The sequence below is a fragment of the Rhea pennata genome, chromosome 1, assembly GCF_028389875.1.
Source record: "Rhea pennata isolate bPtePen1 chromosome 1, bPtePen1.pri, whole genome shotgun sequence".
NCBI lineage: Eukaryota > Metazoa > Chordata > Aves > Rheiformes > Rheidae > Rhea > Rhea pennata.
Genome location: NC_084663.1, coordinates 212,699,264 through 212,726,735, shown reverse-complemented (window position 1 = coordinate 212,726,735; position 27,472 = coordinate 212,699,264). Strand labels below are relative to the sequence as shown.

Sequence of the window (27,472 nt, the reverse complement as noted above, 5' to 3'; positions counted from 1 at the left end):
ACCTCAGGGCGCCCCGCGCGTCGCCTCAGCGCCAACGTCCGCTGCCCGCGCGCGGGAAAACCGGCGGCGCCTCGCGCGCGCCCACCCCCCCCCCCCCCCCCCCCCCCCGCCCAACAGGCAGCGGCCGCCGGGCACGAGCGCCCCCTCCTCCCCCCGAGGAGGGTCGCGCGCGCGCGCATGCGCGGGCCCGCAATCCTCTCGCGCGCCGCCGCCGGCCCCGGTCGGCCGTTAACGGTGGCGGCGGCGCCTCACGGCCGGCTGAGGCGAGCGGGATCCCCCGCCTCAGCCCCGGACGCGCTGAGGGAAGAGCGAAGTCTCCTCCTCGGCCGCCGCAGGCCGAAAGGAGAGGGAGGGGGCTTCCCCGCCAGCCTTCCCCCTCGGCTGGAGCGCAGCGCGGGGCGGGGGAGGAGGGGAAGGAGCTGCCCCCTTGTGAGGAAAAGGGCTGCCGCGTCGCCTCTCTCTGCCGCACGCTCCCTTCCCGCCATGGGCAGCGGGGCTGGACCAGCGTGAACTCCTCCTTCGAGCCCGTCGGGCGCCCTCTCGGAAGCCTCTCGCCATGGCTGTCGGCGGGGTCTGGGTCTCGCTGCTGCTGATGGCCGGCACGGTGGCGGCGGTCGCGCTCTGCCGGCTGGCGGCTCGCCGCCGCCCGGGCGCTTTTCTCCTGGAGGCGTTGAGCACCTTCCAGATTTGCGCCTGCACTAACGAGCTCTGCCTGCTCGCCGGTGCCGAGCTTCAGCCGCCCGCCGCGCTCGCTCTCACCTACGTTTTCACCGTGCTGCACGGCTTGACGCTGGCCGGCAGCACGTGCAACCCGTGCGGCACCCTGCAGCAGATCTGGGCTGACCGGGTGTCGCTCGAGGGCGGTGGACTGCGGATCGGCGCGCAGTTTGCCGCTGCGCTGCTCGCCAGAGGATTTATGCACCTGATCTGGAGCCTGGAGATGGCCGAGCCACACTCTGAAGCATTTTGGCAGGGCTGCAGCAATCCCCTGCAAACTACGTTGACGCAGGCTTTTTTCATAGAACTGCTCTTTTCTGCTGTTTTCCAGCTGGCCGTGCTGCAGTTGGACACTATTCATCCCAACCTCAGAGTCCATTTTATTGCTCTGCTTATCACCATGCTTGTATATTCAGGTTAGTTTTTTTGTTTTCTTCTCTGTTGCTACCATCAAGATTTAAGTTTCCATTTTTTTTTATTCTTTTAAAAAGTGAGGATTCAGAATATTTTTTTCTTAGATTAGAAAAATATATCAAAAAAATCTTTGCCTCTGCAGATGCACTGTGCAGGCAGAGTTCATATGCAGTTTACGTAAAGTTTGCCTGATTAGATTCTCCCATACCTTTGTGGTTAAGAATGAAGTTCATATTCAAAACTATGAAATCTGCAAGTAAATATGGCTAAGAATTTCACTGAACCTTTGTTAAGATATCTCAGTGAAAAATCGTTTCATAATCTGACTGCATGAGACATTTCATGCAAAATCTGCTGCAGTGCTCTTATATGTCACGACAAGAAAGCACTGCTGACCACATCGGGAAAAAAAATACTGATTGTGCAATGTCAGTGTACAGACCTATAACCTGGATGCACTACATTTAAATGATGCGGAATTCATATCAGTGATGTCTAGTCTGATCGGCTTCTTTAAATCAGAACCAGCAATGAGTATTTGTGGAACGCAGAAAGAAGATATAGATTTTTAAGCATTCAAATGTTTAAAAAAGTTGTTAGGTGCCTATTATATTATGGCATCTAGAAGCATTTTGGGCCCCTCTCTGCAGTCCCTTGTGTGGCCCAGCCCTGCCTTGCCTTCACTGCTGTCCCACCTTGTGCCTTCCTGGACCAGTGGGAAGGAAGAGGTGCAGACAGTCAGCCTGAACTTCTTTCCACTGTCTGCTGGTGCTCCTTGTTCTCTGCAGCATAGAGCTCTTATCTATGTGCATTCACTTAGGAATGACTTTAAAGGGAGTGGGTTGTGCTGCAAAGCCGATTCTGTGCTTTGAGGTACAGAGAGATGAGAGGGGGACGGTTACAGAGCTCCTTGCACTGAGTTGTGCTTCTGCCGCTACTGCAGAGGAAGTCACTGAGGGAATGCTCAAATCAATGTATATATATGAGAGGGGGAGAAAACTTCCTTATCCGCAGACAGCTTGGATGTCATTGACTCCTTGTCCAAAAGGTTTAACTGTATTATGATGCCTAACAGAGTAAGAATACAGTAGAACTTTCAGATGTATAAAAAAACTTACCCATTATGTTTATCTAAAATATTAAAAAGATTGAGAGTTTTATAGAGAATTTAAAGAACTAACTTAGTAATTTGAATTACTTTCTGAAATTAATTTTTGAGTGCACAAGCAGGTGTCAATGCATTTTAGCACACCAAATGTATTCCTAAATTGCTTGGTAAAAGCCTAGTCAAAGATTATACTACTTCTTTTACACATACAAAAAGCTGATTCCCAATTAACATTCCTTTGCTGCTTAGTGAATAGTCATGTAAAATAATGCGTGTCACATTGCCTTTCTCTTGCCTAGCTCACACAGAGAATTCATGCGCTATGTTGTTGGCCAGGCCAGCCTCTTTCTAGCAGGAGGCTGTGTACCAGGTCCCCTTCCTTGTCATATATTTGGACTTGTTAAGGCTACCCAGTGCAATCAATCTGCATATACTTATAAGAAACATCACATCTACTGAGCTCAGGCCTACTTCATGGGTGGTTTGAGTATGCTGTATCATCTACAGAAGGTCTGTTATAAAATATGTATGCGTTCCAGGGATAAGATCTGGAATTTGGTTTTGTTCCCTCATTAGTGGAAAATCTAATATTTATACACTCTGCTCTAAGCTTCTTAAGGTTTGCATTCTTTGCTGTACACTCAGATTCAGAAAGAAAAGTGAAAAGCGCATTCTTCCTGTCACATAGGCAGGAGCCTGGTGTTTACTCTGTGCTCCTGAGAGGTGGATTGAAGCTTCTTAAAGTTAAGGACATAAAACCCGAGATTCCTGCCACTGAGCTATTAAACAAAAAGTGTGGAACACTGCTGGTGCTATCACTTTCTTCTTGTGATAAAGTGACAGGGTTTTACTATTGCAGATTTTTTTTCTTCCTTTAGCATATTTTAAAGGTTTCCAAAGCTTTCTTCATACTCCCTCCTCCCCTCTGCCCCCTTCACTCCCCCCCCCCCCCCCCCCCCCCGCACACACACACGCAAACATTCTCCAGGATATATTCCCTTCTCCTGTCCCCTCACTTATGAGGGCTGCTGAGCCGGACCCTCCTCTTGTTCTCACACTCACTTAGCATATCCTCTTGACAGCATGGAGAGTAACTGAGGCCATAACAACATTCAGATAGATCCACCTGCCTCACTCACTGTTTCTGGGAGATTCCCGCTGGGTAACTGACAACTGGGAGATGGCCACTGCCTGTGTCTGTTGTGTGCAGTATATCCCACAGGTCCCATGTGTAGCTCTTGTTTCTGTTCCACCTCTCCTCTTCCATGTGTGATACAGGCAGTAGCAGAACCACACAGCTCACACGTGGTTTGGTTGTGTTTTGTTTTTCCGGGAGTAAGATGAACAGAAAACTAATAGACTGTGAAATCTCCCCATCTCTGCTAAGGGGGAGATTTCCCTTGCCCCAGTTTGGAAAACAGTGCTTCAAGAGATAGCAGCAGATAGATAGTAGGGAGAGTAGACTTCTATATTAGGTGTTAAAGATAGCGACCTCCAGCAGGTAAAGTTTGTTATACACTCACTGAAGACAGGGAGATGCTTAATTTAGCTGGACTGGGTCATTCTCAGGAAATATTTTGCACCTCGTTACTAATTTTATAAGGAAATTGAGCACTTTTTTTTAGGAGAAACACATACCCAACAACAAAGGTATAGGCAACCAGCACCAAATTTAGGTGAAACAATGCTAAGCTAGACTAACTGGTAACATCTGTACTTTTTCCTATGAAAATATCACATAGTTTATAATATTGCATGAATAATGATTTTTCAAACTTTGGTTTGAAAGATGCCATGTCCTAGGTAGGAACTCCAAAAGACGCATTAAACTTACAAAATCCATGGTAATATTTTCCTTTTATACTTTGTTTTTAAAAGCCAATTTGATTGTGTTTTTAGCACCTCTATTTATTACAATTATAAATGAACCACAAGTGTTAAAAAACACATCTCTTATGTATTGTATTTCAGCCTACGGTTTATCTATTCCAATGATTTCTGCTAATACATTTTATTGCAGGGTAAGCATTTCTTGTTGCATTTACGTTTACAGTGTATTTACCTTTCAGTATTTCATTTAAAATCTGTGAAAAAAAGATGGTTTGATTTATGTTTACATTTTATTTCAGGTGGAAATCTCACAGGAGCAATATTTAACCCAGCATTGGCTTTTTCTTTACATCCTTATTGCTTCTATGACAGATTTTTGAGTTATTCACTAGTATATTGGATAGCACCATCCTTAGGTAAGTTGTTAAAATTGTTATCTACTTTGAGAAAGTGTTATTTACTATGTGGTTCAAAAATCAGGAAATAGATATTCTTTATTTCACAGTCAGCTAGTTTTCTGATTGAAATAAAATCCACAAGATGCTTAATTACATCTTATGTGTAGAAATCATTCAGATTCATAGTTTCCTTTTGCAAATGTAGGCTGAATATTTTAAACTTGTTTAATGGTTTATGTAGGGTACCTGTATCTTAATGCAGTCTGTTTTGCAAACCAAAATAGTGTAATTGCTTAGTTCATACATTGTGTTCAAAATCTAAGTACTTATGGAATAGTTGGAATGATATCATTTACTATACCTAGCAAAACAGACAATAGGATAATTCTAAATGGAAAACACTTAGGTTAAGGTTAACTAGTAAGTTATAAACCAACAGATGTTTACTCTGGAATGTGATCCTTTTGGAACTCCATGTTTATGCCTCAGTAATGAAATCCAGCCTGTTTGAGGTATGCTGGGCACTATTCACATTGACCAAAAGCCCATCAAATACTAGCCAGACCTGTAGATTCTAACAGAATCTTAAAAAGGAGAAGAGGCCACCTGAAAGCAAATACTAACTTGATAAAGTTCAAAAGGAGATACAAATTGGTTAGCTTGCAGTCAGTTTCTGTCTTGCTTTGTGACATTATACAAGATTTTTTTTTTAGATACTAGAAGAAGTGCTTAAAATAGGCTCTCTCAATAATTATCATTATAAAATTAAATCTTTTTCATCTCCATCGTGTCTAAACTTCGGAGATCCCATTCTATGTCCCTTCCCCAATCACTGTTGCAAATAATCTGTTCTTAGCCTAAGAGTAGGGAATGCATATATGAGTAACTAGAATTTTTCCAACTTAAATTTCAGTTTTAATTTGGGCATTATTGATTTTAACTTCTGGTTCTGTTCAGATAGAAATGCTTCATGTAATACTGTTGATTATAGTTACTCCTACTAATCTTGAGCTTTGTGCTTTGAGGGCACATAAAAGAGACAGTCAGCTAATCCCAAATTCTTTAATGACTGTTAATCCTACTAGAAGATGCAGCAGTAGTACAGGAAGCTAGGTGAGCTGTGAAACACATACAGAAAACATCCCAAAGGGCTCCAATTATAACTAATAGCTTCTTTGTCTTCTCTGAGTGCATGTCTGTGCATGTTCCAGTTGTAGTGACTCTCAGTAAGTGAAAATGGAGTTTTTTTTTTATCTAACTGAAATTCACTTTAATATAGTTTTCTTAAATTGGGAATCAAAACAGGATGCCTGAACAATTGAGCAAGCCTGCACTGTTTCAGTTAGCAAAATGCTTTAAGCAAGATTGATGAGACCAACTGTGTCCTGATAGGACACAATATGATACTTCTCAGAATTCAGATTTAGATTTCTGATATATTAACTTATTACCACCTGATAACCATTTTGACATTATCTGGCTTGTAAGTACCTGGGCTTTGATATTTTTGACAACTGCCATAAAGAAGTAGGAGGAATGCTGAAACACCTTGTTCTACTTATTTAGCAAAGTTAAGTGCACTTGGAGCTGTTTTGCAGAAGACCTTCAGGTGATTGAGGCTTTGGTAAGAAAAACAGCAGCTGTTGAGTCAACTGGAAATGTGACTTGAATTTAGAATATGGTTAGGGAATAATGTTACGTTTCTATGAAAATTCATAAACAGTGGGTTTATCTTTGATAATAGAATACCTTGAATGCTGTCTATAATTTAGTAGGGAAACGATTTCTAGACAAAGTAGTGGTAACCATGTAAATACTCAGGACACTTTACTTTCTGAGTGGTGTTATTACTGTTGCCAACCGTTTTGTTACAGATATTAGGCCTGTGGATAACCTGAAGGGCAGAACTGTTTATTGCAATATGACATTCCAAAACAAGGAAATTCATGTATGCATATGCCTCATCTTATAAACTAAGAGTTGTAAACAAATGTAAGGGATCTGAGGGGGAAATACCGAGAAGATGCCCTTGAAATATGAATTGATGAATTACAGAATCACATAATTGGTAAAGTTGGAAGGGATCTCTGGAGATCGTCTAGTCCAACCTCACTGCTCAAGCAGAGTCACCTACAGCATGGTAGACAGGGTTGTATCCAGGCGGGCCTTGAATATCTCCAGATATCTCCAGACAAGGAGACTCCACAACCTCTCTGGGCAACCTGGTCCAGGGCTCCGTCACTCTCACAGGGAAGAAATCCCCCCTCACGGTCAGGCGGAACTTCCTGTGCTTCAATTTCTGCCCATTGTCTCTTGTCCTTTCGCATGGGACAACTGAAAAGAGTTTGTCCCCGTCCCCTTGACACCCTCCCTTCAGGTACTTGTACGCATTGATCAGATCCCCCCTCAGTCTTCTCTTCCCCAGGCTGAAGAGGCCCAGCTCTCGCAGCTGTTCCTCACAGGGTAGATGCTCCAGCCCTCTGAGCATCTTAGCCTTACACTGGACTTCCTCCAGTAGCTCCATGTCTCTGTTGTCCTGGGGAGCCCAGAAATGCAGGAATGCAGAAGTACAAATCTAACATCAAGTGACATTTTTTATAACACTTTTTAGAAATTAGAATATAATAGGAGTAACGTTTTTTTCTTCTAGAATTGGACCAAATTATGACGTATTTAGGAAATGAACCTATTATAATAATAAGCCTCTTATGAAAAGAACCTCTATAAAAAGAACCTCCTAAAAATAGATGATGAGGGAAGGGATATTTTAAACGCAGATTCTAAAATTACTTTCAGAATCCATCTGTCAATACAAATATTGTTTCAGACTTCCTAGAAATAGATTCATAATAATGAAACATTTAAGCATCCAGGACAAAATGTTAATTTGTTGTCTTACTTTTTCCCAGTATCAGCCTCTTGGATGGTTAAATTATGTTGTTCTTATTTTGAGAAATTCTTTTAGGAGACATCAGTTTTTTTGTGATATGCATATGCAGAACCATGCACTAGCATACCATGAAACTCCAGATTGCCTGTGCAAAGTGTAATACAGTCTCATTTATAGCCATATCAAATACCCATGAGGACATAGATTGAGATCATTCAGTATATAGTGGATGTCCTGATCTAGCTGTGAAACAATAGTTAACCCCCTCTCTAAAACAATTTTCTTAGAAAAGACATTTAGAACAAGAGATTGATAGCCACCTTCACAAGAGGAGAGAAACAGAAGTTTTCTTCTGGATAAGCAAATCCACTGGTTTTTTTTATGGTCTTTCATGAAGGTAGTCTTGGAATTGTAGTTAAGGAACTAATTTTTCAGAGTGATTTTACTGAAGTTTCAGTGAAAATGATTTTACAGTAGCATCAAAACAGCTAATTACCCTAGTAAATACAGATGTTAGCAAGTGTGTATGGCTTAGCACCAACAGGCCTAACTTCTGAGCTGAGAACGTAGAAGCAGTAAGCACCAATAAGAGAAGAAAGACAGTTTCTGTTTCAGTGTCACTTACTGTGATTTTATGTTAAGGATCACTGACAAAGGAATTAATGTCAATTGTCCGGGCAGTGAATGCACCAGAACCAATTACACTGTTAATGATAGTGACTGAGCTAATGCTTCTGCTTCATACCAAAGAGATGGCTGCTATGGATGGAAGAGCTGCTGACAAAATACTAAACACGAGGGCAATAAAATGCAACTCTTTCCTAGACAAGTGCCAGCCTATCATCTTGCTAGGTTACTAACACTATTAAAAGAGAATCAATGCCTATTTCTTTCAGATCAGCTTTATTAAAAAGACTACTACTATTTCTCAGAAGAAAACCATTTTTCACTATCAGAATAGAAAATAAATGACACAAGTCATTTAGTGGTAGTATTAAATAGAAGAGGTATGTAAGAGAAAAGATTACAGGTCGAACTTTCACCCTTCTGTTCAGAAGAGAAGATACTCAGTTTTTTGCATAAAGTTTGGTACATTTATGCATGGATCTTGGGGAAGAAACAAGAATTGCAGGTCCACATGCAGTGATGTGGTCAGAATCAGGGAGACCTGGTGGGAAAGCATACATGCCTAGAGTGTGTTCATAGGTAGGGAAAGAGGAGGAGGAGTGCTCTATGTTAAGAAGTTTCTTGGCCGTGGAGAACTGCAGTAACCAGTTCTGTGCTGTGCATGTTTAAGTCTCTGGACCTAGATCAGAGGGGTGGTGTTACTGGGGTTTTGCTATAGGCCCTCTTGCCAACCGTAGGTAGCAAATGAGGTTTTCAACAGACAACTAGCCAAAGTCTCCTGCTCCCAGACCCTGGCCCTCTTGGAGCATTTCAGCTATGCAGGCATCATTTGGGAGAGCAAAATATCAATGCATCTGCAATCCAGAGCGTTCCTAGGAAATTGTCACCAGCAAGTCTAATGCAGATAGTGGAAGGGACAAGCAGCGGTAATGCTGTACTTGGCCTGCTCACAAACAGGGAAGAAGTGGCTGTGAATATGGCTGTTTGGGTCACAGTCCTCCCAAGAGTTCAGGGTCCAGAGGAAGGCTGGGAAGGTAAACAACAGAGCTGTTTGTTTGGACTTTAAGAGAATGCTTTTTTTTTTTTTTTTCCTTAGCTAATAGCTCAGCAACAGTCTGGTGTGCAGGAAGAATCTAGTGTGTGGTTAAACAGGGAGTTCTGACAGGAAGCCTTAGGCCTTTCTCATGTGGCTAGAGAGGAGCTCCTCTGTGAACAAAGGTGAGCAAGAGGAGAGCAGGTAAGAAGTGGAAAAAAGGACAGGCAGTAAAGGAAAAGTATAAAAGCTTTACTCAGACACTCAGGAAGAAAATCAGGAAGGCCAAACCAAGCTGGAACTAAAACAGGGTAGCAGGAAGGGATTCTACAGGTGTTCTAGTGGCAAAAAAAGAAGTTCAGAGAGAGTTTGTTCCGTTGATGGCAGAGGAGGAGGATGGAGGAGAAAAACCTAGTGATGGATGACATGCAAAAGGCTGAAGTACTCAATGTCTTTTCTTTTTTTTTCTTTTTTCTTTTTTTTTTTTTTTGCCTCAGTCTTCAAAAAAAGTTTGCTCCCAACCCTCTACATAAAACAGTAAGTTTGCGGAATGAGAAGGGCAGTCAATAGAGAGGGAGCAGCAGGTTAGGAACTGCACAAAGAAGCTGGAGGAACACAAATCCATTGGGTCAGTTTAGATTTACCTAAAACTGCTGAAGGAGTCGAGTGCGAGGCAGTTGTCCATCACTTACTTATAAAAAGTTTTGGCAGTTGGAAGAGCTCCCTGACAACTGGAAGCATATTAATATTGTGCTATCTTTAAGAAGGACAAGGAAGAGAAGCCAGGGAACTGTAAGCTAGTTGGTCTCATCTCAGTCACTGGAAAGATTGTAGAGCACATCTCTTTGGAATCTGTGTCCAACCATGTGAAAGACGAGGCGGTAATCAGTTAACAGTCCACAAATGTTGCAAGGGCAACCCATGCTTGACCAACCTGACTGCCTCTGTGCTGAAATGACTGGCTATGTGAATGAGGGGAGAACAGTAGATGCAAAATACCCTCACTTTGGTAGGGCTTCTGACAGCATCTCCCACCACATTCTCTGTTCAAAGCCAAAGATGTATGGGCTAGAAATTGGCTGGACCACTGGGCACAAAAGTCAGTGGCATGACTTCTGGTTGGTGGCCAGTAACACTCAAGAGTATCCCAGTGTCAGTACTGAGGTTGATACTGTTCTATACCTTCATCAGTGACCTGGGTGGTGAGACAGAATGTACCCTCTGCAAGCTTGCAGATGGTGATAAATTAGGAGGAATGGCTGACCTGCAAAACCTAAATCAAAAATTTCAAGTCAAAAACTTGAGGATTAGGCCAATGGAAAATTGGACTGGGCTGCAAAGAAAAGTGTGATCTTCTGCACCTGGGGTAGTATATAGCCCCGTACAGACACATGCACACGCAAGTATGTATGTGTATATATTTCTATAGGAACCCCTGTGAATCAGTAAAAGCTGCAAGCTGATTCACTGAGTAGTAACCCTGCTGTGTTACACTGATACTAGGTTGAAAGGGAGGCCACATTTTTTTTGGAGAAGTGTGGCCAGCAGTCCTGGGGATGTTACTGTGCTCTAATACTTTTGAGGCAGCATCTAGAAGAGTGTCCCGTTTAGGAGCCCACAGTTCAAATGGGATGTGGAGAAAATTTGAAAGGATCCAGTGGAGGACATGCAGATGGCCAAAGGTCTGGAGTACCTGATCTCTGAGGAGAGGCTGAGGGAACTGGACTTGTTTAGTCTGGAAAAGATGAGATGAAAGGGTGATTGGATAGCAGTGTACAATTACTTGAGGGTAGTTACAAGGATGACACGGACAAACTGTTCTCACTATTGGCAGATAACGTAACGAGACAAAGTCTGCAATGTGTGGCTTCGGAGGTTCAGACTGGACTTTATGAAAACCATCTTCATGAGGACAGCACTGCAGCACTGAAACTAGTTACCAGGAGAGGTGGTAGACTCTCCATCTTTGGAGGTTTTCCAGGAGACAGCTAGACAAAGCCACACAGACCTGTTCTTGTGCAGGTGATAGTCCAGAAATGAGTGGGAAGTTGGATTAGAGAGAGCACTTCCAGTAAATATTTCTGTCATTCTAAGAAACTTCATGAAATACAGGCTGTGGGAGTGGTTTGAGATGAGGAATACTCTGGATCAGAATCTGCTTCCCTTCTGAAACAGAACATTCTTTTTTTTTCCTTCTTCCCCAGGAGAAAAGAAAAGGTCTTAATCTGCTTTCTCTATGTTTAGGTTTCATTCTCATGAAGAATGTCTTAACTTTATCAACAGTCATTCATACTGACAGTGGAGAATAATCTTTAGGCTTCACTAGCTCTCCCCAGCCCTTGCTTTATAAAACCTACAGTTAGAGGACATTTTTCAGCTTCAAAATAAACCTTAAACCAGAATGATCCTCAGAAAAACCCACTGTCCTGTACCTGTTTGCAATACATTATAACAATGCAGTTATTAAAACAGACATTGCTGATGAACGCAGCCTTATCCTAGCTGCTGAGAGATCAAGATTCAGTTGGTTGGTCGGTCGTTTATAGGCTCTCTCACAAAGGCAGGGTCCATATCTGGCAAGAGGAGGGTGCACAGCAAATTCTTCTGGTCAAAGTTTTCCATCCTTGGCTAATACACATCAGAAGCACAACATACTAAAACAAGCATTCAGCGAACTAAATTTAGTTGTCCACAAATGGACATTTGCAAGGTCTAGTGAGGCTTTCTTTGCAAGAAATTGTGTGTGTGTTTTCAAAAAGTATTGACTGTCTCCAACCTTTTCTACAGAGAATTTTCATTTTTCTGAGTCCCCACTGTATATTAAACTCTCAGATATTTTAACGTAATGTTTATTTCTAATACCAGTACTGTGTCCTTCTCAAATATATTTACATAAAGTTCTTTTTTCTATTTTGTCTTTTCAGGTACAATACTTGTCGCTTTTGTATGGGATGAAATCGTTCCTCGGATATCTTGAGACCAAATCTTGAGCTTCAGCAATACTACATTAAAAAAAAAAAAAAAACACACTTAAAATAAGTAAAGTGCAGACACCTGTGGAAAGGAAGCTGTTCAGAAAACTGTTGACATTAATTTCTACATTATCTTTCAGCATGTTTTCAGATTTTGGTTTGAAGTGCATGACTTCAGACTTTGTATTGAAACTCTTACTTTGTCATCAAGAGTATTTGCCAACATTTTTAGTTAAGTCATACAAATGTTAAGAAAAGGACTTAAGCATTGAAACTTTGTCACTTTAGCCATAAGTGCCACTTGCTGACCTTTACTACAAATGCATATAAAATGAATTTTAGAGAAGTACAGTCTTTTTTGATTTTACTGGTTTCTTCCTATAGACAGCACTTGCAAAAAAGGAACTGAAGATTCCATTCTTTTAGTGACTTCAACATATGGCACTTCTGAGAGGAAGAAAGGCTGCACTACTCACTAGAAGAATCTTCACAGCTCCATTCTAGAGGTACCCTACACCAAAAAAACAATTGTAGGACCAACATTGTTTTAAAAATACTCATTGCAGGTAAGTAACTCCTCTCTTCCTTTGGGGAAGACTGCCCCATCCTGTCTCACCATAGTCTACTGAATGTTTATCTTCGCTGGGAAGAGCGTTAATAAGTACTGAAAATTCTACAGAAACATAATTCAAAGTGCATTTTAGGGAAAAAAAACCAACAATCTTATCCTAATTACTATTGCCTTTTCAGAAATAGATAGTATATAGAGATGAACAATTCAGAACTTGGTTTATCCTAGATTTTTACATAGTAAATCTTACCAGATATTTTTCTTGAAATAAATCGATTTGCTGAAGTAAGCGAAAAGAGCTAAAAACATAGGAAACCCACTCAAACTGGTGAGGTGAAGAGTGTGGCTAGCTACCAGTCCTCTAAAGTTCTTTTAGTTTTTCACTTCATAGTTAATAGGTTTGAAGGAGATATATTAACAAGTTCTATAAAAATCTCAATTTTTATAGCCCTCTATTCATTATATGTCATCTCAGTCCCAAAGTAGTATTTTACAGCTTTGTTCACCTTGCAAAGCATAATTTAAGAGGGAAATGAGTCAGACAAGGCTTTTGCACAGTAAAATACTGAACCAAGTTTTAAAGCAGCTACTGTTCTCAACTGTCTTTTTTGAAAGAGTTTGAGATGTAAATGATTTCATGTAATTTCTTACTTGTTTCAATAAAATCTTTTTTTTTTTGACGTATGCTTAGAATACATTGCAAAATAAAATCAACTGTTCAGACATACTTTTCATGTCTTAGTCCACAGCCCTAGTTTTTTTTTTTTTTTTTTTATGTACCTCCCTTCCCTCAAACACACACACAAATTAGCCTGCTAATACACAAAAAAATACTGTTGGATTTATCATTAAGCTGCATTTTGCTACTATTTGGAGTAGGTATATTGTAAGAAACTTATCTTTGATCAGGTTCCTCCCAGCAAGGACTAAACACTACCACGTTGCTACTTGAGCTCATCCTTTAGCTGGTCTTACATTCAGCCACTTACCTAAAATGCAGCTATGGAGGGCTGCTACAACACTGAATAAAATTGATACTACAAGTATACAGTTTTTGGAGTTGTATGCAAGACTGTTCAGACACTTACAGCATTATGGTCCAATTACAGCCTACAAAGTCTCTGATGATCCAGATCTGCTCCCATTTCTAAAGCAGACTCATTGACTTTGACCCGACAGTGTCAGCTGACTTTCTGCTTTTATCAGTTCCACTTATTTTAAGGTGATCCATACCTTATAGATTTTTCCACCACCACCACCACTCCCAATATGAGGTTTTGTCTTTACTGTAGTAATCAGGCCCAATTTTTAGCCTAGATTCTTATGGAAACAAGCCTTATGTAAAGAATTGGGCTAAGTATCTCTCATACTCATGAAGCCAGAGGGTAAAGGTCTCAAAAATAAAATTCAAAGAGTTAAATGGGTGGCTAGGAAGAGAGAAACTAGAAGTACAAATCAACAGAAAGCCCAGTTTTGCTACATTAAAGGCCCTACTTTCATTTTATTTTCAAAGGTCTGTAAGCAAAGTCCATAAAGCAAAGAGGTCAGATCTGACTTTTGTATGTCTGTATTGTTTATTTTGGCATAGCATATAGTTTAAAAAGAAACTTAAATTAGGTACAAGTCTAGGGGATTAACAAGTAGCTTCTCTATTTATAGCTACTTGAAGTAGAATTGTTAAAAATTAGACAAGCCTTAAAATCAACTAAATTAAAGCAAACCAAAAGCAAAAAAGAAGCTAGTAAAAAAGAATGAAAAATAAAGCTATGTTAAGAATTGAATTTAACTTTTGCATTGATGGTACAGACAATAATATTTTAAACTAAAAATATGTAAGTAAAGTTTGCTTATGAAAATTTTTGGCAGAAAATCACAAATGGTCTAAGCATAAAGTTTTAAAGATAGATCTTGTACACTCAAATAAGATACTAATTCTCAACATTACTTTCAGAGCTCATCCAGAGCTTTTCTTCCCAAATGAAATTAATATTAATCTGTCCATTTAACAGGGAGCATCACAAAATAATTGCACTTGGAGCTCTGTATTGATACAACACAAGATAGATACTCTCTCTTCCAGAGCATGCTACTGCTTGTACAGTGTCAGTACTTCAGTTCCTCTGTAAGTAAGTTAACTGTGCTCATCTGCCAGGATCTCTAACAGGTACAGTTTATTTTCAATATGAAAAACAACAGAAACACCACATTTCAGGAATTAAGACTTATGCAAAAATCAAACCAGTCTCCTTTAAGCTTGAATTGCTATTTACAGTTTCATGAAATTTCTTCATGAACAACAGTACCAGTAGCGTTTTAGTACTGCTTAGCTATCACGAATTTCACTACTCGTACCCTCCCTGCTAACTCTCTATCCCTACCTTAAAAAATATATATAAATATATGTATTTGTATAAAATATGCATACAATTAGAGTAGTTAAGCAGTAATGATGGAATAACACAAGTAAAACTACATGGTACCTCCTTTTTAACTCAGTCCCAGAAAGATTTAATTTAAGAGCCAGATGGATGTTGGTTTAGGTCTTAGTCAAATATTTCTCTTCTCTGCACCTCCCAATAAAAAGCTGTTCAGCTTCACTGCTTTAGCCCATTTAGCTCATTTTTGAGAGGCTCAACAAAGAAACAAGTGAATAACAGAAAGACCGTTTACTACAGTTAATTGTACAGGACTTTAATCTCGCTTTCAGGTCAAAGCAGAACACTGAGAAGACAGTAACTGGTATTTTTTGCAGCTTCTGCCTAACTTGCGTACGTCTGTCATCAGAAGGACTGAGTACACCAAGTTGTCTGTAACAGTTAGGAAATGCTGTTGAGTTTAAAGTTCTGCTAGTCCACACTGGTTCTACGAAATCCCGGCCGTTGATTGTTTTTTTTTTCCTAGCAAATATTCATTATTTAGACCCCTGCAGCCTATAGCACTGACATTGCTCTCTGACAGGAGATTAAAGTATTTTTGTTCTTCATTGTTGTAATATACTGCAAAGTATTATCATTTGCACAATATTTTTATATAAAAGACAAGGAGTAACTGTAAAAAAGGGAAACCTGACCAAATTTGTTGTTGTTGGTATACCAGAAGTCTTCTGCCATTATCCATGCTTTTGCAGTCCACACACAGGCCATGCAACATGGGAATTTAATATTCATAATTCCTAAGTATTAGCTTATGTTCTTTTGCATATTGTTTACAGTAGACAGATGAGCTCTGAATTTCAAAGCTGACTAAAAGCTTCTTGTAGGATGTCTTGTTGCATAACATGCCAAATAATTTATTCAGCAATGTCAGTAGTTCACAATACTGTTAAATCATCACTAATTTGACTGACATTTCCAAGGAATAGTAAAGAGCAGCTATAATTAATACATGCCACATATCTCAAAACCAAGCCATATCCTGAAGTGCTGAGCAGGACAGAACCACTTAATACTGTTCCGAGAGTGTACGACTGTTAAAAAAACCTGTTCACATACCAGCATAATCATGTAGGAAAACTTTGACAAGTCTACTTCAGAGCCAGTGATAGTGGACATTTAATATCAGACATTCATTTGAACATACAGGACAATTTCAAATCTGCTGTTGTTGCCCCATGGCAAAAACATCAGCAAGTGCAGGGACATGAAACAAGTAAAAGGGAGCTCCAGTGAGACTAAGCTCTCTCTTAGCTTCCTACACTTGGGATATGCCACAGTAAGACTAATTCTTTCTTACAGAGGCACTGTGCAAATATTCTGCCCATTTACTCTCACATCTGGTTAAATTTATATATAAAGAAAAGTCCATCAAAGCCATTTTCATCAAAGCGAGCACCTGTAACTCAAAGGAGGTCTGCTCAGAGTTCCCAGTGGCCAGCAGCTTGCTGAAGTAAATGACTGAGAACTGCAACAGAGTTGGATTGTGAAATACAAAAAAATCTTAGTTTATTTAACAATGTTGTTAACATTTAATACAAAGACACAAAGCATTCTCATATTCTGGACTTCACAGATTTTATTCCATCTTTTCTACCACCCAAACTCTGTTCCCAAAGAAGTGACAGGGAATAGCACTGAACAGACAGTCAGTTACTTGAGGGGCTTTAAATTTAACTTTGCTTTTAATTCTTGGTTAATCTTATTTCCTTTTAGTGAAGCTTTGTAACATTCCTTTTTCCATTCTGCTCCACTGACTCAATGAACAGGTACAAAAATATGGAAAATTCTAGGACAATCTAGAATTCTGTTCTGCTTTCAATTTTATTTCTGAAGTCCTAGAATTCCTAAAAAGGCTTCTTTGAAACGAGCCGTGATTAGCCCCGTTCAAGTGTTAGATGCAAGAGGTTTTACTGTTTTTTTTTTTCCCTTAATAAACCCATAGTGGTCACAAATGTCAAACCCTGTTTTAAACATCTATAAAAGCATTTATAGACCTAGATGTCTAAGCTTAGGTCATTAAAAGAAAGGTTAACTCCCGATAGTCACTGCAACGTCTTCAGTTTTACGGCTTATTTTGGAAGTGCCACGAGAAGAATCTGAAAGATACAAGACACCAGGTTTACATAACGGGCATTAAAACATAAGATTATTAGTCTTTAAACAGTAGCAGCTATCCGTTGTTCACAGTCACACAGGACAGCAGTTTACTTTAAACTTGCTAGGGAGGTAGTTTTCAGAACGGTTGAGCACCTTTGCTTTTCACAGCAGATCTGAATTTAGGTCATCTAAGGACAGTGTGCATCTACAATCAGCAGTTGTTAGCCTGTGCCCTGGAAGACCTTATCATACCTCCCCCACACACGGGCACACTGGTTAGTTCAAAACACAATTACTGGAACTGTGTGATGCAACAGACAAAACACCGCTTATTACAAGACTAATAGACGCGTCACAGATCAACTGTCAGCAAGACTTCCAGGAGCTCCATCAAGCAACTGTCACATTTCATTTGAGTAATGAGCAGTAACATGCAACACGAGTTGCTTTAGAGACAGAGCAGCATGCTGCTCTCCAAAGGATTGCCAACAAGATTTCTTGCAAATTCTGTTTTTCTCAGATCAGAAAGTTAGGAGGACTGTGCTGCTCCTGAGAGTACCGAGAAGATCACTGCATGCTCCCTCTCTGCCCTACTCTTGGAGTGTAGACCCAAGCCACCATCACGTTTGTTTCTGGGATGATTAGCACAGACCTCAAAGAGCTGTCCTTCTCATGTTGCATCTTCAATCGATTATCCTAGATTTTTGAATTTACATCAACACAGTGAGGCTGGTGGTAGATTGAAAAAAGGCCTGTCCCCCACACAGGTCTTGACCACATCATTTTAGCCCTTGACACTCACTGCACATGCAGGTCACTTGATCCACCCTGACAAGGATAAGCTCCTTAGCTGTGATCAGCAACAGCTTAGAACCAGGCAAAGAATACCACCCCCCATCTACTCAACTAGCAGTGTTTATTTCTCATGACTGCTACACTATGCAAAGTATGGAATAAGGAGCAGGAAAAACACCACTGACTATTACCTGCTTTACTAGAAAATCAGTCAGCAGCACTTCCACCAGCATTTTCAGATTCCTTAGAGTTCTGCTATCAACCAGTAACTCTCCTTAATCCCTCTTATGTTTATGGGACTAGCAGCATTCAAACTTGAATTTTCAGCAGACAGGATTTTTTTTTAAGCATAGACATGACCTCAGAGGCAGAGCTGTCAGAGCCAAGTTCTCTGTTCACTACCTAGAAGTCACCTCTTTAGAGCTGAAGAGTCTCCCTCATATTTTAAAGTGCATCATTTGTCAAATATGATAACTGCCAAATGGTATGTTTTCTCCCACAAGCCTTATGTTGTCTCCCCCAAACTTCTGCTCTAGCATTTATAGTGGGATAGTTCTGTGATCACTTGTTGTGGCAAGAGCTGGTGTTTTCACTTCCAAGTGAGCCAGAAGAATGGGGGCAGCTCACCACCACTTGAGTAGTGCATGTAAACTGCTACCACTAGCAGATGTTGCTCAGAGATGAAATTAATGCTCCACTGGGCCTGTACTTCTCCATGAAAGCAGTCCCAGAATAAGCAGTTCTCCTCTCCAACACAGCCCAGGCTAGGAAACATTGGCACATCTTGAAATGCCACTGAGAGTAAAACAAGCAGTAAAGGAGATGGTAGGCAAGAGGACACACTGGCACAACTGCGTAAACTGAAGTTCTCTGCAAGTTGTGCACTTTTAACAATGACCCCATCCAAGGAGCTTGGTGACTTTACCAGGAACTGTTCCTGCTCCACTTAGAGGGAAAGCAGACATGGGCTTGCAATGCTGTGAGGTTTTCTGCCCCCTTGAAAGGCCTGGGAAATCCTGCACACTAAGGGCAAAATAATGGATACTAAGGACAGTAACTTCCCAGCAATGGTGCCAGTATTCATACATCAACATCCAAGAACCTTTCTGAGATCAAATGATTCTTAATCCACTAAATCTACTAAAAGGCTGATATGTCTTCTAAACAAGCATGTACAGGCAGGTTACCCAAACAGAATGATAGTTTAAGCTGATACATAATTTTGAACAACTACATGACAGTTCATGGAACAATACAACTATCTTTTCCTTCTCCAAATCACCATCATCCTTGTATCTCAAGATATTTCCTGTAGGCACTCTGAGATAATTTACATTAAACAAATTAGAGAGAAGGAAGGCTCTGCAGGACGGAAAAGCATCGGTGTCTGAGGATAAAAGAACTTACAGCAGCGTTTGTCCTCCTCAGTGATCAACTTCTGCATCTTCAAATTGCCCAGCAACTGCTGGTGCTATGTCCACCTCCATGCCATCTGAAAAATAAAAACAGCCAATGCTACAAAACACTGCAGCACTCACAAACAGATGGGATTATCACACAAAGGACAGCGAGTGCCCTCTGCTGGTGAGAGATTACCAAAGTAGAAAATACCTTTGTTGAAGTTCTGAGGTGCCCTAAGAAAACACTGATGTGCTCTGAAGTTGTGTTTTTAGTCCAACTATATTAATAGATCACTTAAAGATACTGCCTCTTCCTACAAATCTTGTCTCACCTTATCCTATTAAGAGACTTAAATGTTAGATTTAAAATACTTGGGTTTTTGAAAAAAGAACGAGTCCCCTCACCTACAACATCAAAAAATAGTAGGAATTCTGAAACTGAGCAGCCCCTCTGGATATTAATAGGTTTACCACATCAGAAAGCAGGACTATAGCACAGATTGGAAAGGCTAATAAAATGGCTGAAAATGACTCCAAGACATGTGATATACTTACTGTTCAATCTATTCTAAGTTTTCAAAAACCAGAAAAAAAAAAACTTTTACAGGAAGGACATTCCACAAATTTGAGTATATCTTCTAAAGATATCTTTAGGTTATATAACTTAATTTACAAAGCTGTAGAACAAAGAGAATCTATAAACAAGTGACTAAAGCAATCAAAGATTTTTTTTAAAAAAAAAATCCAAATGCATCAGTAATGGATTAGTTTTATTTGACTACTCTAAGCAAGCCAATAGTTAGAAACTCACAAGAGCTATTTCATTTTCCATCACTAATCCTTTAGAAATGTGAGGCCATAGTAAAACACTGAGTTTTATATCATAAAAGAAGCGGTAGCAGTGAACTACTGCTCTGTCCTTTTCCCAGGTAATGTATTGCTCAGGTGAAAACAGTATGCAAAAATGACAAAATCTGAAAGATTTTTCCATCAAAAAAAAAAAAAAACTTACTCTTTAAACATATGTTTAAACAACTAATAGTATTCAGAGACTTCAAAAAGCCAACATTTTAAAAAAGCAGAATTTATTAGTTCCAGTACATTTCCAAGATTCTGAACTTGCACTGATTTTAAACAGAATCATTAGCCTATAAAACAGAGTGCTTAAAAAACCCCACACGATTGCCCGTTTTGAATGAAAAATTGCTTCCTAAGCCCAGTGTAGACTGACAAGTTTAATTTTTCTTACCCTAAGTTGACTTCACTCTACCACTGCTTAGGAAATTGTATCAATAAAAATCAGCACTTCTTAACACAGTGGTCCTCAATCCATGACCTACACTAACATGACTACAGATATTTTTATATCCTGTAGTTGTGAACAAAGATAAAACTGCCACTGACACATACAGTATGGTATGATACTATCCATAGCATGATACTGGTCAGTAGTGATACTTACAGACTAATCAGACTGGGAAAAAAAACACTTTTAATGTAATACATTAAACCCACTAAAGAATAATGTATTATTAATGTATTATTTAGTGTTTTAATAATGTATTCTTTAGCATATCTTACCTTCAAACTCCCTTACTGAGTCTTCTGTTCGCACTCCAGCCATGTTGTACTGACTGCTCACAGACTGGGCTAACATGCCCTCTAATCTCTCCAAAGTGGCCTGACCTTCTGCAGTTAAATGTGACAATCCTTCTTCGTAAGTGTAAAAGCTTGGGATATCACCTTGCCCTAGTTCTGCAGAAGCAAGTTCATGGTCATCAGGTATAAATTTAGGAGCCTGGATCGAACAAGGGTGGGGGGAATATGACAACAACTAGGCAAATTATGCCAAGATCAGCACACACACAGCTACTGAGAAAGGTTATAAAGCTGCTTATGTCAACAACATACCACAATAGTTACATGAATAGACCAAGACATAGCATGGGCACAGAACTCATAAAAATACATTCTCTGGGAACAAAAAAGATATTAATGCCTTGGGGTTTTTGAAAATGAAAACAATAGAATCTGACACAGTTAAATTACAGATTTTCCCCTAATTTTTGAGTTTTATGTTGTGCTTTTTTGCCATAAAGAGTATTTAAGCAATATCAATAATAAACAAGGAACTTCTTAATGTACATACAGTACAGACAGAACCATTCTCATGACAACAACTATAAGAAAAGTTTCAGGTATCCAGGCACTGATAGATATTTGAAAAGAAGCAGACATTACTAACCATGCGCCTCAACATCATACTCTTCTCCTTCATAATCATTGTCTGAATCTTCATCTTCTGGATCTGGGTGCAGAGCTTGGCACTCGCACATCGCTGAAAACATGGCTTCCACTATAAAAACACAACAGAATTATCTTTTCAGCAAGTGGCCAAAGATGATGCTAACATTTAACTTGCAGTGCTTTAGTTGGCCAGCATGAACTACGAGAAAAGAGAAGTGTTGTCTAAGGCCAGTAACCTGCACCACTGCCTACCAGCTGAGACCAGAGATGGACTCCCAGCTGGAAAATGGCAACTTACAGCTAAGATGTTGTTAGGAGCATATCTTAATGGTTTCTGCATGGCTCCAAAATCAAGCGGCCAGCACTACTCTCACCTTAGGGCCAAGCAAATCTTTATGGTTAGGAAGCTTAAGAAAACGGATAATGATTTACAACTGGCACACCCTGGTCATGCATGGGTATGACCAGATACACGAGGGCAGCCAGGAGTTACAGAGATGGAGAGAAAAGCCTGCCTTGTTTCTCCATCAACACCCTGTAACAAAAAGCAAGAATTCTGGGTCTGAGAGATCAGAGAAAACGAGAACGTTCTTTTACCAACCAAAACAACCACACAATTCTTGTTTAAAAACATCACTCAACAAGCTAGTGACATGCTAACACCAAATCAGGTTTCCTAGATCCAGTCCAGTGCTTTATCTTTTAAATGGTACTTTTTTGCTATTTCACTGATGATAAAAGTGAGATAGGGCTATCTATGGACAATTCAGTCTGTGGATTCCTTGCAGCACCTAATACAGAAGATTTCTAATACTTAGATCTAACAGTAAGCGCCATGTCAGGCCAGTTTGGACATGACTGGTTTTCAGTGGTGCAGCATCTGGACATAGACATGTTCCTAATGAAATTATCACTGATTCAAATATCACTGAATTTGTAATTAAAGGTGTTTACCATGCAAGTTCTCTGAAAATTTAGCTAGATTATGTTATCTGTGTCACATATTTATACTTAAAAATCTTACATATACAGCACTAGAATTTTCATGGAGTGACTGCTCAACATATTCCAAGTTAAACCGAGAGAAAATTATTTACTTCATTCTTCTCAGCAGACAGAAATCAAGAATTAGCCAAGGACACTAAGGATCGTATCGTCTAAACTCTGTATCTGAGCATCTTCCATATATAGTGAGGAATATTAACACTTCAGTCAAGCACTGAGCTTTCATTTGGGAAAAAGCTAAAATATGAGTTCCCAACTTCACTTACAGGCTGATTTGTCACTAGGTACAAATCTGAATTCTGCAATTGGTTCAATGTCATCATCACTGTCTTCTTCCTCCTCCCCTTCAGCCATGGGTGCTTCTTTTGCGTCATCTTTAAGAAATGTAAAGATTTAAAAGAAGCATGTTTATTTTGTCAAAAAAAAATCCAGTTTATCTATCTTTTCTGGAACATATGTACAATCAAATCAGAAACCTGCAAACAATCTGTGAGAGTGTTCTGTAATAGGGCTCAAGTCCCATAAACATGGATAAAACACAGGAAGGCCTTTATTGATATTGTCTGTGGCATTTATGTAAGCTCTGAACTCAATTTCTCATTTTCCTAGCCAGTGAGCAATATATGCTAATACCTAATATGGTAGAGGTAGAAAGTACACTCAGAGCCAAAGACAACTGTGGGAACAAAAGTACTTCCTGACTTCTGTGAATTACATACTTAAATAACTAAGCAACAATGAAACATCTTATTTTCTGGAGACACAAAAATACAAAGAAGATAGCTATGATTCATCACTTTGTGGCTGGGGACACTGAGCTGACAGCTTCAAAAGCACATAATTGACTTTCTACAGAAAAACAGAACTACAGTAAGACTACTTCACAGAGAGCAGCTTTTATCAGATACAAAACTGGCAACAACTCCAAGGATATTAAAAAGCCAAGAAGCTGCCAGCCAGCTGCCTCCAAAAATAAAATGTCCAAGGAAGCGACCCAATCCTTGCCCAACTGACATCAGCAGGCACAGCTTGCTGCTGCTGAGTCCAGCTCCATTTCCAATGAAGTTAACTTCTGACTGCCTCTCTTCACAAAAGTAAAACAAAAAAAGGGGGGAGGGGATAAAGCCTACACACACATACACACAACACAACAAAAACCTTCAGAGGGAGAACAAAATGTACCCTACCCAACTAAGAAACCAAGACTCCTGCAGCCACAGAAGTTGAGATCAGCATTTAATATTATTCAGCAGATGAAACACACTATTGCAGGGTAGGTGTAGACTGAAAACTAAATGTTCACATTTCCCTAGCTGTAGAAGATTTACTGTAGCCAGAACTTACCCCAGAATTCAGTTCACAAAGGATTTATGGACAAGAGAGGGAAATCTATCAAACAGGAAACATTCCATATTTTTAAACAGTACTAGCAAGATGAATTAAAAGCAGTAGGGAACACCCTTCCTCAGACTAGTCTCAATTTACTTCAGAATAAATGCAATTACAGAAAAGCAAAGAAAAAGAACTAAGAGGTATATGCATGCATTTTGATGTTATCTTTAATAACAGACTGTCTAGAAATATTAGTAATATATGACATGAAACAAATAATAAGAAGTGTTAATAGACTAAAAACGTCTCCCCAGATTCTTGTAAATAGTTTCAGTATATAGACTAAACAAAAATTATATGCAAGATTTTAACCTTTAACTACCATGACTAATAGCTATTAGGGAGAAAGAATGTCTGTTAAGACTTAACACTCATTACTCTGTAGCTGAGATGGTATGGTTTATGACACACTTACTTGAATTAAAAGGTCTTCTAAAAGAAAAACATTTTGATACATCAAAACCAAAAAACCCTCAAGCAAACAGTGAAATAAAAAGCTTTCTTTCTCTAGGTTGTGAAGAAACAAGATTATTTAAAAAGTTACTTTATGGAGAAATCTTTAAAGATTCATTACTCCTGGTAATACAAGCCACTGTCTGTTTGTTTTTTGTTTGTTTTTTTTTTTGTTTTGTTTTTTTTTTTTTAATAAGCTGTAGGAGAAATTAGAAAGCTTCCAGGCTATTATGAAACAGCAGGTAAAAAACTGAAAAAGGTAGCAATATTAACAGAAATTCAATAAAGCAAGAATGATATGTAAACACTGGAATCATAGGCAGGCAGATAAACAAAACTGTTTAAAATAAGTAAAAGAGAGCAGAGAACTGAAGCTCAGTGGTACATAATTGCATGCTGAGGTGCAGAATAGTACCGTACAGAAGTGACTATAGGCCAGGGTAAAGTTCTGCTTTAAAGTAATTACCCTTCATGGACATAAGAGAAAACACAAGCTATTATTTAGAAGAACTATATCATCTTCAAAAACACAACCTACTCCCTTTTATAACTGACAGTGTGAAGAAGCAATCATACCATGCAGGACTGCACAAAACCAGTAAGCAACGTTGGAGGCTTACCTTCAAATTTAGCATTCACCATGACGTACAAATGTTCCCATGGGTAGGCATTTAGGTCCCTGGAGACAGCGTGTAAACTTATAGTGGGATAATCCAAGGAGAACCCAAGTCCAGAGTTATCCAGCCAAGACAGGCGACTAAAAAGGGGAAGAAAAAGACAAGTTAGACACTAACAGAAGTCTGAGGCACCTGGCTCATACCTTTAGAAAAGCAAATCAACCCAAACAAAAGGAGTAATTCTTTAGGAGGTGGACAAGGCACTTACCCACTCTCTACTGACACATGATCCTGGAACTGTCTTAACAGCACCCTGCCCCAGCATAGCTTATGTTTGAAGGTAACAGAACTCTTTTCACAAGGAACGTTAATCTGAGCACCCTAAACAAATTCCAGCTTTATTATACTTGCAGTAAAGCCTGATTTTTTTTCTCCCTGCCTCTTTATTTTCTATGCCCTGTAGGTATCTATCACCTCAAAAATAAAAGCAGAGGCAATTTGTGACTCAAACTGTCAAACATTCTGTATTTTTTCAAGATCAAGCGTACACTAGGGAAGGAAGATCACCATCGCAATTTCTGCGGGATTATAATTCTGATGTGCGTAGTCTCTACAGATGAGCTGTATGTGGAAAAACAACTAGTTTTATGATCAGCAGAACAAAGTTTTATCTAACACCTTATGTGCTATAACCTCCATTTCTCTATGTTTTCACTCTCATCCCTAACTACAACTTGAGACAGCACAAGCTGGGCCCAGCCCAGAGCTACGCAGCCACCAGTGGGCTGCTAACTCCTTCATGTCAGAGGAATCACCGTCTTTCAAGCAGCTGACAAATCAAACAAATAGCTTGCGTGGTCTGTGGGCGGTGAGGTAACATGCTGAACAGAAATACTGAGTTGAGACCTCTGCCACTCTTGGGAGCCAACAGGGAGCTCAAAAGTTTTCGTTGGAGGACAAAAATCGGAACGGTCGCAGAAGGCTCCTCGCCTCGAGAAACCAGGTTAAGTACAAGAGCTAGAGAAGTGGAAGCGAGGAATTTCTTTCCTAAACTTTTATCAGCCAGTTTTCAGCATTTACAGCTCTTAACGCAGAGTCAGTAGTCAGATCCAGAGCCTCCCCATGCTCCAGCGCGCCCAGGTCTCCCACAGGACGGGGCTCCTGCATATGACAGCTCTTTCCATTCGCTGCCAGTAAGAAACTCCAGTAAAAGCTTAGCAACCTGCTAGAAACATTCCGGGAGAACGCCGGCAGGCTCACGTGGGCCTCGTACAACGAGCTACTGAAGGCAAGATAGAAGAAACTATCTAGAGGACTAGAGGGGGGTTGCTATGGGGGGAGGGGGTCTCTCTGCCCCCCCCAGGGGCAGGCCACGCCAGGCAGATCCCCACAGCCTCCTCCCCCCGAGTCCCCTCAAGGGGGGGCCTCAACACACAGAGGCATTCCCCTCCCGGGGAGACCCCCCCTCCCCGGGTCCCCTTAGGGGACACCCCCACCCAGAGACACCCCGTCCCCCAGGGCAGGCCCACCCCCCCCGAGGCTTTTTAGGGGAGACCCCCACACACCCCGGGCAGGTCCCTCAGGTGAGACCCCAACGCAGAGAGACCCCCTCCCCCCATAGCAACCCCCCTCTGGTCCCCTCAGGGGGGACCCTTATATAGGGGCCCCTCCCCCAGGGCAGATCCCCGCCCCAGCCCCTTCAGGGGTGACCCCCACATACAGAGACCCCCCCAGGGCAGATCTTCCACCTCAAGGCCCCTCGGGGGGGACCCCCGCATAGACCCCCCCCCCCCAGGGCAGACGCCCGTGCCCCCCCATAAGGCAGAGCCCTTCCCCGCAGTCAGGACCCCCACGGGCACCCCCCGCAGCGCCCTCAGGAGAGGCTGCCCACGACGCCGCCTCCCCACGGCAGATCCCCCCGGCCCGCTCAGAAGGGACCCCACGGCGGGGGAGGCCCCTCACACCGGGGCGCATGGGGCCGTTCCCCCTCCCCCCCCGCACCTCTCGGCGATGTACAGCGTGCCGGCGCCCAGGCCGCGCCCCGCCAGCACCGCCTCTGTGTCGGGCTGCTGGTGGCGGACGCCCTCGGCCGGCGGCGGGAACCGCTTCAGAAAGCTCATGGCACCGCGCGGCCCGGCCCGGCCCGGCCCGCGCCGCCACGGCCTCCTCCTCACCGCCCGCCGGAAGCGGAACGCGCCGCTCCGCCCCCCGCCGGCGGGGAGGGAGCAGCGAGACGAACGCACGCCAACCGCTCTAGGCAGCGCTCGATGGTAGCGGAGGCGGCGGGAGGGGGGCGGTCACGTGCCCGCGCCGCCGCCGCCATGTTGCAGCGGGCGTCGCCAAGCTGCGACAGGATAAACGGGGGCAGGAGGGGAAAAATCGGTTATCGACGCTCCTGGGGCGGCCCCCAAGTAAAGGGGAGGGTGAGGAGGAGGGAAAAAACCCACGGAAACACCTCAAAATACCGCGGG

At 41.3% G+C, this 27,472-nt stretch overlaps 2 protein-coding genes across 3 annotated transcripts; one reads left to right on the top strand and one right to left on the bottom strand.

The window, feature by feature from the left end:
- Nucleotides 1–407: 407 nt before the first annotated feature.
- AQP11 (aquaporin 11) lies at nt 408–13,155 on the top strand. Its single transcript, XM_062567412.1, has 3 exons — nt 408–1,133; nt 4,369–4,485; nt 11,942–13,155. Exons 1-3 carry the CDS (start codon nt 557–559, stop codon nt 11,992–11,994), a joined length of 747 nt encoding a protein of 248 aa, XP_062423396.1. The 5' UTR covers nt 408–556; the 3' UTR covers nt 11,995–13,155.
- Nucleotides 11,851–27,196, bottom strand: CLNS1A (chloride nucleotide-sensitive channel 1A). 2 transcript variants are annotated; one of them, XM_062567414.1, is made up of 7 exons: nt 27,003–27,196; nt 25,005–25,141; nt 22,806–22,913; nt 21,533–21,643; nt 20,869–21,042; nt 19,295–19,379; nt 11,851–12,019 (listed from the first exon to the last, which is right to left on the bottom strand). In XM_062567414.1, the coding sequence occupies exons 1-6, from the start codon at nt 27,119–27,121 to the stop codon at nt 19,312–19,314; spliced, it is 717 nt and encodes a 238-aa protein (XP_062423398.1). In that variant the 5' UTR covers nt 27,122–27,196; the 3' UTR covers nt 11,851–12,019; nt 19,295–19,311. The 2 variants fall into 2 exon arrangements, with proteins under 2 accessions (XP_062423398.1, XP_062423397.1); XM_062567413.1 differs by lacking the exon at nt 11,851–12,019 and adding an exon at nt 16,477–17,091.
- Nucleotides 27,197–27,472: the final 276 nt, after the last annotated feature.